This window comes from Argopecten irradians, chromosome 9 (genome assembly GCF_041381155.1).
Source record: "Argopecten irradians isolate NY chromosome 9, Ai_NY, whole genome shotgun sequence".
NCBI lineage: Eukaryota > Metazoa > Mollusca > Bivalvia > Pectinida > Pectinidae > Argopecten > Argopecten irradians.
The window spans coordinates 12,298,351-12,310,045 of record NC_091142.1 but is presented as its reverse complement, the minus strand read 5'-3'; the positions used below and the strand labels follow the sequence as shown (position 1 = coordinate 12,310,045).

The window sequence follows — 11,695 nt, the reverse complement described above, 5'->3', positions numbered from 1 at the left end:
CCTGATATTTCCTCTGTCATTTCTCCTTATGGCGACAATTCACTGAAGCATATTCCATCTTTGTATATTACACTCCTTATGGCGACAATTTACTGAAGCATATTCCATCTTTGTATATTACAGAGTTATTTCCCTTGTATTACAGAGTTTCAGTTTGGTATCCATTGCGACATCATTATTTTATCAGCGAAAATAACGTCACTTTCTCTGTAATCGTTATGCTCGCAAACTCATGACATCACAATCAATGCCTACCCTCAGGGGCAGATAACTCTATAATATGCAAATGCAGAACATTGTGATGGAACCCAACTGATAAATAACAACGACAGAATTATATAAAACAAACAAGAGTTATCATTGTGTAAAAAACATATTTTATTTATCATACTGGAATGTCTAAAACTCTATACGATCACAATGGTTCTTACATTCCATCTACAGCACTGAAAAAAACATTGACAATTACACCACCACGTGATGTGACCAAGGACGTTTAGGAAGGACACTATGAAAGTTGACCTTAGGAGTCTTTGGAAGGTAAGCCCACTTATAAAGACAATACGAAAGTTGACCCAAAGTTTTTTTGGAAGGTTAGCCCACTTATAAAGACAATATGAAAGTTGACCCAAGGAGTTTTTGGAAGGTTAGTCCATTTACAAGGATAATATGAAAGTCTGTCAAGGAAGATAATGTAGCTAAAGGGCAAGAGAAAATGAAAATTGACCTATGCTTTACTGAAATGTTTGCAGGACAAATAACATTTGACCAAGAAAGTTTAGACTTCTTTAGGAGTAAAACTAAAGTTGGTCCAAGGATATTTCTTATTTTAACGTTTAGATAAATGTTTGGCAATCTATGGCAAACTTCCTTTCTCAGGTTAGAAGACATATGGACTTTAAAAGTAACCCTACATAAATTAAGAGATGGGCAAATTATCTTCAATGGGATATTATATTCTAAGAAGGTTTATAGGATCATGTTAAGGTCAAAGTAGGTGATAATTCATCTAAAATGATATGATAAAACAGTCTGTTACAGACTGGAGTAAGACTTAAACAAATTCACCCCTGAAGACATATTTAGACCCTTCCAAATCAAGGACTAGAAAAGTCCATTATGGAATTTCAGGGTAGTACAACTTACAACAAATTCAGCCCTAGAGTGTCCCTAGGTGACAAATACTTGTATTTTACAATTAGTCAATCATACTGTGCAATCACTTGTATCACACAATTTGGTTTTAAAAGATGAAATATAAACAGAGTAACAAAAAAAAAATTCAACACTTAAAATAAAATTACACAAAATTTGGTTTAAAAATATTTGAAATAGCCAACCACAAATAGTTCTGCACATATAATGTTTTGAAATCTCAAACCACAAAAGGCTGTACCAACAAACATTCTATGTTATACAGTAGTATATAATGATATTGTACATATTTCACGTCATTAATCATAAAATTTCACCAGTTTTTGTACCAGGACTTTTGCAGTAGAATTCAAGCCTTTTTTATGTTTATTTTACAATCAATGCAATACACAAATTTATCATTCCCCTAACTTGATTAAAGTAAAATTTGAAATCTTTTGATTTTGTTGTGATAAGTAAGGTATACATGTACTTTAGAACTAATAGGGAGAAATTTTTTATCAAAGAAACATTCTGAAATTGGAATTAAGAAATATCAGGGTTCTTTCCTTTTAAAATATGATTTCTCACAAAGAAAATCTACTTTAAAATGAGTGTTAAGATAAACTATTATTGCTTAAAATGATTCAATTTGAATACAACCTTTCATAGTGCATGTATACCATGATACACCGATGATGAAATCCCACACTTGTCTTTGAAAATTTCTATTTATATTAAACAGATCTAACAATATGTTAACCTTTGTTTTCAATAATATACAAAAAATGAAATCACATTCTCTTTAAAAATTTCAGACTGGATGGAGATTTTTTGACAATTTTTTGAGAAAAGTTTTACTTCCTCATGTCATCTAAATGCTTTATGAACATACCAAAATACACATTAGAGGATTCAAATCAGTTTTTTGCCTTTTAAATAAACCCATTCATCCCTGAAAATTCATAATGAACTCTTCCAAGTTTTTCAATCAGAAGAGTTCAAATGTGTCTCAGGGGAGAATGATTTAATTAAGACAATAGTGATCCAAAAAATAATTAGGGGAGTTGTCTCCCCTCAAGATAAAACAATGAATTCTGTACAGTGGTTTTTATACACATTAAATTCTAAAGATCAGAGATTCATATGATAACCTCCCTTGAGGAGAATTCACATTATGCCCATTCAACGTGTTGATGATATTAGTTAGGTAGATACATACTATAGATTTAGTATTGGTCAAAGTTATAAGTTTCATTATAATATATATATATATATTTATATATGGGCCAAACTTTAAAAATCAATGATCAAGCTGCAGAGTTTAAAGGAACTACAGGAAGTGTAAGATTAATTGTAATATATTAATGGTACTATATATAATCCATGATATGATATTCTGATAAGTATTGCAGTATACTGTTAACACATTATTGCACTTTTGAGTGATGTTTGTAGCTACACTGATGGAACTAGATCTGCTATATATATATATATATATAAATGGTTAACTGTCGGGACAAACCCCATAGTAAATGGAATAGGGCACGATGTCATGATACCTAAACTAACATAGCTGTTGTCCTTTCTGAAACATTATGATCTGGACAAAGAGGTAGAATCACTTCTTTATTTATTGTCAAACACAGTTAATAGATTCTGATCTTCCAGAGTTACTACCTTGAGTTATTTCCCTTTGTTTCCGTGTGAGTTACTCTTGGAGTGAAACTAGTTACAAACCAAGGGAAGTAACTCTACCATTAGTTGCTTGCCTTTGTTTCACTACAAACCAAGGGAAGTAACTCTACCTTTCGTTATGTCCCTATGTTTGATTCTGTCAGTACTGATGCAGTGAAATGAAGGGAAGTAACTCTGGAAGATTAGAATGATTTAATAGGACCTTGGCTGGTCTAAGTGGATTTTTTTTACTGCTGATAATTATATAAGCATACAAATGGAGGTTAGGCAATAGTATGCCAAATTTTAAATTTTCTCTTCCACGTTGAAAAAGTTAAACCATGTGAGTACAGTGAGTACACATTTCTCAAGTAAAATGTTGTCAAACTTTGCCAGGATTTTAGATAAACTGTCACTCATTAGCATCTAATGATCACTTAAGAACTTTCCCAATCAACATTTGGGAAAATGGTTGGCGATGTTTAAAACAAAGGAATTAATATCATATCCTGTACACATGCTAGATAGAGATAAAAGTCACTAACACTGAATCTTGGGGTCTGGCTGTTTAACAGATGGGAAAAATCTGTTGTCATTTTCCTCAAATATCTCAATAAATAATTAAAACACTATATATATCATTCATAAAAACAGCATCTCAAAAAGAACATCATATTAAATAAAATTGTCATGCCCTCTTACATATACATGTAATGAAGATAGAAAATTATGAGAGAGATAAAATAAAAATGGAGTATGAAAGTGTACATTATGGTACAGCAACACTATACAAGCTCTCTTTAAGTTACCCTGCAAATCTGATGAAAGCAGTCATTGGCAAGGACTCTCCATACATGAAGGACAAACAATCTGCAATCTGTCATGTGACATTTCACAACATTCACTCACTCATCGATATGTGTAGTTTCAACATCCTCTCTGCGCTCTCTCAGACTATTAAAAAATTCTCCACAATCTAAATTCAAGCATAGCTTGTTAATAATCTAGGACAAATTCACTTCAGTTTTATTCTGAAAGTTATGTACTTTGTGTGTAGGCAAGTTAACACTAGTAGTAAACTTATTAATGATCACAAACAATGACGTCTTATGTGGATACCTCAAACTTGTTATCCAAGTCGAGTTCAAAGAACAGGTCTGGCATTTTTCAACAACTTTTTGTAATAAGTATTCATAACTTTTACGATTTTGAAAATTCCTGAGTTATCTGCCCTTATGAAAATGTAATGATTGTGATGTGTTTATAACTATCCACAACATAATTTTTTAAAGAGATAAAAACAAATTTCAATTGCAGGGCATATAACTCTGTAATATATAAAGACAAAATACCTGTGTAATTTATAGAAAAGAAAGTGAAAATGCTGTTCACATTTGACATGTGCTCGTATCAATTTGGGAACTCTACTCTCACATTCATAGTTATGTTTTTATAAATCTTAGTTAGATACGCATAAAATCATCTCTTTGTCATGAAGTATGTTGATCTGTCACTAAAATATGTTTTCATGTGCTAGAAACTTGTGTTAATTTTCCTTATCCAACAATAGGAGAACATATACTAAGCAACATAAAATCACTGATAAACTAGGAACATGCTCTCAACATTTTCAAGATTTGGCACTGGTTAAGGGGATTTTCTATAATATCACTTGGTCTGTCTCCATGGTAACAGTAATAAACAAAGTCACAAGGTCATGGAAAATAACATTTGGAACACAGACAGACGGAGAAATTCAATGTTTCAGTTGTACAACTGCACTAAATTTTTTACTCATTTTACATTTTTTGAGAAATACACCTGACCCTGTTCTATCTTTGGTTATATTTGACAAAAGGGCTCACCCTCGTGAGATTCCCAAGACAAATCCATAATATACTATTAATTTAACTACAGTGAACCATCTTATTTCCGTTCGATACAAACTTTTACGCCTTTTCCCGACAGAGCTCAAAAGCAAATTATAATGTTTTGCAAACGTAAAATGTTGAATGGTTGTCCGTTCTCAATATCAAGAGCCCTTGATCACAAATTTACGTATTAGCAAATACGTTGAAAGTAATGATGCTATGTTATTCGGTCTTTGCATATTGCAGAGTTACCCCACTTGTGTGGGTGGTATCCATTGTGATGTCATTGTTTTAATAGTGAAACTCATTGTTTTCTTTGAAACGTATGACGTTACTCTCACAAACTCACGACATCAAATCAATACCTGGCCGCAAGGGCAGATAACTCTGTTATATGTAAAGACAGAACATTGTAAATATGAAAATAAAATGGTTTAATGTAGTTTATCATAACCATACAGCAAAAAGTCATCCCCTCAAATTAATTAACGGTGATAATGATCCTAAAATCATATCTGTAAACATAAAAGTAAGTAATTCTGAAAATTTGTGACAGTAAAAGTAACAAAGTAATTCTTTTTAAATAAATACATTATTCTAGGTTATGATTGATCCATGATTATGAGTTATCATTCCAGTAAAAATTGAGTCATTAAGATTAATAGAATCTTACATGGGTCTGTCAAGTGGACAGGGATATGTCAACCCAAGTGAAAGATTTCGGCAGTCAATCCGAGGAATCCCGAGGATTGATGGCCAAAAGCTTTCATGAGGGTTGATATCCCAGCTGTCCATTTGACGGCTTCATGTTTTATTCTTTTTCTCCCATACTTAGAAGGGAAACTATGAAATTCTCGCTGCTTTCCAGCTTTTTCAAAGCGTCAAAATCATTGGAACGTCCTTATGCCTTAAAATTGATGATGTCATCGACAATGCATGATGTGGCTATGCCGCGTGTATTGATGACGTCACCTTATTGTCTAGTACTTGTGAGTTGTATTACACCCCCCTGTGTCAGATAGTTATCTTTTCCCTAGAAACTACAGAATATCCCTGTCAAGTATGGAAGAAATATGAGTCCTAACAGACAAAGAATTTGATATATAATCTTTCATAAAATAATACAAATCTTATACATGCCATTATTATTCTATTCATTTAAAACCTGATAAATTGTGCTTCTAATTTCCAAACAGCCTTGAAATACATATATACTTGCACATGCAGGGCCAGTAATCCCTCAGAACAATAGGTGATCGTGATTGTCAGATAAAGTACAGATACGGTCAAGTGACTAGATATAATATATGTTGTCTGGATTTTCTGTATCCCTTCATTCTGATTACTATATAACATGAAATGTTCAATGTGTAGAATCTTTGGCTGGTTTTGCGGTTTTGAGAGACCATGGGTATAAATTTTATATATATCAAGGTGTATGTCAATGCTGTTGTAGTATGATAGATGGATAAAATCAGTCCTTCACCAGCCACCTGGATACTCAGAAGAAACTATGATTCAGAACTGAAAACTCAACAGACAGGAGGCAGATATTTTTGAGATTTATTCATGTAGTAGTTCTATTGGTTTCCCCTTGTGGAGCTTTATCAGGGCTCTATATCTTCTGTTTCTGCTCCTGATGAAGCCTGCCAAGGGCAAAACCAGTAGACCTACTATATAGATACCTGAATAAACTTCAAAAACAACCGCCTCCTATTTGTTGAGATGGTCTATTCTGAAACAGCACATTTTGTTAATTACATTATTGTCATTTTGCTTCATCGGCTAACCACCAAAATTTCTACCCACGAAATGATTTCAAAGTTCTAAACCATGAAAGAAGGTACACATAAATATTTCATGTTATACACTAGAATCAAGGGGGGAAAATCTTTTGAGTTCTGTACAAATGGTTAAAACTAGATCCTAGTCCGAGTAATGACTGGTCCGAGATTACCAATAAATAACTTAAAAACATTCTCATCACAATTTGTTCTATAGTTCATACTGAATTTCTCCTGATAAAGGAAAACTTGTACATACACAATCATCAATAAAACACAACAATATAATAGTTCTAATCTCACACGCTCTGCCTTCCTATATACATATCTATACGAAGGATGGAAAACATTTAAAAGTGGAAGGATTCATTCACACATCATGTGGTACACAAATGGACCAATGATGCTGTCTCTTTTAAAAACATTTAAAACCAGACAGAAAGGTCCACCAATCACAACAACTCTTACAAAATGTCTTAGTGTCATTAATTAGAACTATCACACTGACACTTCAAAGCTGGAATCATACAGACTCCTTTTCTTGTCATCACGACTTCTGTCTCTGCCCCTGGGGTGTACTTGGGAAGAAGGGGCTGATCGCCCCTGGATAGGGGCTGATCTCCCAGGGCGGGTGGTTCTGTCACTACTCCCACCAGCTGTATGGGAACTATTAGAGAAACTACTCTGTGGTGGTGTCTTTTGTATTTGTTTTTGCTGTTTTTCTTTTTGTTCTACAATTTCACTCATTTCTAAAGCTTTCACAAAAGACATGGGCCGTCTTGAATTTGCCCTGTAGTCATCATCTGGGAAATATGGTTCTGCCCCCTGTGTCGGTAGTGTCCGCGATTTGGGCACTGAGGGTTGTTGTGACGAGTATGACCGATTTTGATCAGAAGGAAGCGCTTCATAAGAGCGTTTAGCACGCATGTCGGAGTTTGCAGGATGAACCCCGGATGTATATTGCCTCCCTGTGGAGATATTGTCAGATCTACTATGTGGTACACGTTCGCGGCCACGTGGAGTGTCTTGTTCAGCACTGGTGTAGCCATTATTTTTGTATGAGCGAGCGCTGTAGCCTGTGGGAGGATACTGCGGGACTGAAGCACTTGATTTAGGTGCAGCAGAGTTTCCGGCCTTTAGCTGGGCAGGGTACGACTGAGAACTACTTAGCTGATACTGAGAATCTCCAGGACGCTTTGGTTGGGTTTCATAAGCAGGGTAACGTGGTCCTTCATTCCTTTGGCCCTTATTGTGATTCGGTCTACTGTTGGATGTATAAGGGGCCCGCTCAGAACCCGGACTATTTAAAGCATGTCTTGGTGGGATGGCTTTATCCATGGGTGAGGTAGCTATTAATGACTCCTCCGGCGTAGCCATGGGCGCCTTTGACATTCCGCGGCGACCTCTTTGTGGTGATGTACGATCATAATAGTTTCTCGGTTTAGGAGATCCACGCTGTGCGGCCATGTGGTTGGTGTGATTGGCATGAAGGGTGGCCCCTACGGATGTTGGCTGTGGTGGCAGTGTGGACACCGACTGCTGAGAAGAGTCAAACAGATTTGTGTAAGAGTCAGAGCGGATTTGTGCTCCCAAACTTGTCTGACTGTCCATGCTCTGTGAGTCTTCATCGTCCAGTAGGAGTGTGGTGAGAGGGGCCTGGGGGAAGGAACGGACACATTATATAATATACCTCCCACAACCTATATCTACATATCGGCTGTAAACCTGTAAGTGTAATACTGGTTCCATGAAGAGGTACACAGCGGAGCAGGCACTCTAGAAAAAGGTTAAGGCCTGACACACGGGTAGGCCACACTATATATGTGAGTGGGTAGGCGGGTGGAGGACCTATACAAAGGCCGGCGTACTATACCACTGTGGTAACGCCCTGGAATGCAGAAGAAAAACACCAGGCCGTTAGTGAGGAAGGAAAGTACTACTAGGGGAGACAACTGCTGTTAAATGTTCAGAATTACATATAGAATATTTACATTATCTTTCTAAACAATTTTTAGTTTTATCTTATACTTCCTATACATTTTACAACATCTATTTTACATTTGATCTAAATTTGATATACAAACATGGATATGTAAGCAGAGAACAAAATCTTTGTTGAAAAACCAAATAAAAATTTAGAGAGAGAGAGATAGAGAGAGGCACACATACAAAAATTTTTACACACCAGCAGTTGTCTTCCGAAGGATAAAATAAATAGTGAGAAAGAAAAACTTCGAAATAAATAAGTAAATTACAGTGGAAGGCATAAAAAGCATTGCTAGTGTAATATGTTATCTACAAATAGCAATAAAACCTGACAAAACTAAATCATTATCGTGAATTTATATTCCAGTTATTGTTTGAACCTGATTAATTCATACAGGTAAATTTTGACCAAAAGTAAACTCGTACTTCCAAATGGTTTGGAGTTGAGTACTCTTCATGTCATCTTTCAAGAAATAAATAGAAAGAAAAATTCTTCTGAAAATGTTTTAAGTTAAGTCAGGTGGAATTCCTATCACAAGCTAAAATACATGAACTATAAACCCAATACTACAGGCTTAAAATGACAACAACAACTATCAACCATCAATGTCCCCATGCATCAAGATATTCATTTATTATTGATAAAACTTAAGGATTGATGAATTTTGAAAATAAGTTGGACATTGATTTTAATGTTGTGGTAAAATATAATTCACTTTGAAATTTTTGAATCAACATTGATGGTTGATAATTAAAACTGTGTCATTTTTTATGTTACTAGCTAGCACAGCATGCATATCTACTGGTGAATATGATGTGCCCACACGCACTACTAACAGATGTCTGTGTGAGTGCAGGTTCTTTTTGAGTATCTTAATTTTTAATTTTTTAACAAATATCATCAAATTTATCCTTTTTTGGCAATATCCAATATTGTAAAACATTTGCTGCTTAATTTGAAAATCTTTCACTAGTTTCAGTGAATGTTTTTGTTCTTCTATATATTTTCGTTGATATTTACTGCATACACAAAATCAAGGGAGACAATTCATATGACTTTTCTTTTTATGTCGTAGTAAAGTGATGGGCATGCAGTACATAAAGATACTATATATGGTGATGACCTTATCTACTAGTGACCTCTACACATGCAATCATACACAGAGCTTGTAACTTCTCAGGCTCTGGCTCATTTTTTTCTGGTGCATAAATGGACAAATTAAATTTTTTTCCGAAAATTTCATCTGAAGATCAGAGTTTATGTTGATGTAATTCCATGCCATACAGAGTAAAACATTGAAAACAATTACAGAATAAAAATCCAATAAAACATCACATTGTGTGCTCAAAGACCCAAAATGAGAGCCCACTCCCTCCCACCGCCTTGTCAATACTCAATGAAGACTAGACTAGCAGGAACTCTTTACTGGATAACTGGCTCATAAGGAAACGAGAGGGTTATATATGTTTTAAACCCAACAGAAATTAAAGGAATATTGATTACTACAAAAGACTTTAGGAATATTGAACATTTTGTATTGTGATGAGGCTACCATTTTCTGGGGGAACATTTTGATCAATGATAATAATGATAATAGAGATGACAATGATGATGGTGAAGCTTGATTAGTCTATTTTTGTACAGATTACATTTCCTTCCACCACCGGAATGAAGCACAAGTTAGCCAAGGACAAGACATATATATTAGTAAATAGCCTATATTTCCAAAAGTACAGCAATGCTGTTTGACTAATCAATATAAACTGGGTGTAACATGAAATGGTAACCTAATTAATTTATGTAACTTTGGCCTATCAGCACCCTGAAGCACTGCTAAACTACACTAACTACTACATACTACAACCTAATAATGGATTCCATCCTTATATAACTCCCTTGATAACGCTTACAAGTTCTAAATCAATACTTATTTTCCTTGATATAAATGGCTATTTCTTGCCATGCATACGTAACTGTAATGCTTTGTTGTTGGAATTCTCCGATATTTAAATTGCACTCTGATGTGCGATTTTTCTTTGAGTCTTTTTCAAAATAAAAGAGTTTTAAAAAGTTTTTTTCTTCAAATTTCAATAGCACACCCTTATCCAAATATTGTCAAAATTTCTTGTTTCACTTTTGATACTTTTTTATTTCTAAATGAAGAGGGGTCATGATGGCCAAGTGGTTAAGATGTCCAACATGTTCCCACAAGCCCTCCACCTTTGGGTCGTGAGTTTGAATCCCATATGTGGGCCAGTTGCCAGGAGTTGGTGATTTTTCTCCAGGTACTCTGGCTATCCTCCACATTGCATGTCCTTAAATGACCACGGTTGTTAATAGGATTTTAAACTTATTAAACTAAACCAAATTTAACTTAAGAGCATAATTAGTTAATACACTACTAGATTTAATATATATGTACAACATGAAAAGCAGTGGGAAGCTTCTGAAAACCTAGAATATATTTGTACTAAACTCGCTACTGATTTCTAGCGACACAAAGACTTGGTTATAATCCTACTGTAGAAGTCTTCAGATACACCATTGAGCAACCCATATCTGACATACAGTAAGCTTAAGCATTTATAGGCAACAACCTCACACATTATATTCAGGGGCAATAACTCTGATGCTCTGGTTCTGAACATTACAAGCCAGTTTATCTTTTGGCATTTCATATTTTGATCATTTTTCAAACGTTTTTTTAAACGAAATGTATAGCATTACAAAGATATCTGGATTAACAGACAAAAAATTGGAACAGATTTGGAGATTCTTCTGAACACAAGTTTATCATTGAGTATATTAAGAGAATGAAAACATTTTAAATTCTGAATTTTATTTCCTTATAAATACCAATTTATCAGGCTTTATCTTTCTGAGATACAATTTATTACCAAATTAAAGTCTTTGAGAAAAGTAGTTTAATATACATTTGTTATTACTAAAACTTTTAATATATAAAGAATACACTTACAGTACCAGAGTTCAGCACAGCAATATTAATATATGAGTTGTTTGTGCTTAATACAGACAAGTACCAGCACTACACACGTATGAAGCACAGCAAGGATATTTTTGTAAGCTCGAAAGGGTGCTACATGAAGTTTGAAAGTGGACAATTATAAATTGCAGATCTTTGTACCTCTTCATACAAGGATGTACTAGTAGAGAAAATTATCTACTGCAAATAACCTTGTCTTCATCTAAAGTTGAACTAACATCTCTTTCAATAGTTGTGA

At 34.5% G+C, this 11,695-nt stretch overlaps 1 protein-coding gene across 3 annotated transcripts in view; it reads right to left on the bottom strand.

Moving 5' to 3' along the window:
- Positions 1–360: 360 nt before the first annotated feature.
- The window catches only part of LOC138331485 (palmitoyltransferase ZDHHC5-A-like), a 35,457-nt gene continuing 24,122 nt past the window's right edge, over positions 361–11,695 (bottom strand). Inside the window, exon 8 of one of the 3 annotated variants that reach the window (XM_069279150.1) lies at positions 361–8,122. In XM_069279150.1, the coding sequence (XP_069135251.1) occupies positions 6,965–8,122 (1,158 nt within the window). In that variant the 3' untranslated portion in view covers positions 361–6,964. The remainder of the gene's footprint in view (positions 8,123–11,695) is intronic. The other 2 variants (XM_069279151.1, XM_069279152.1) reach the window with 2 other exon arrangements.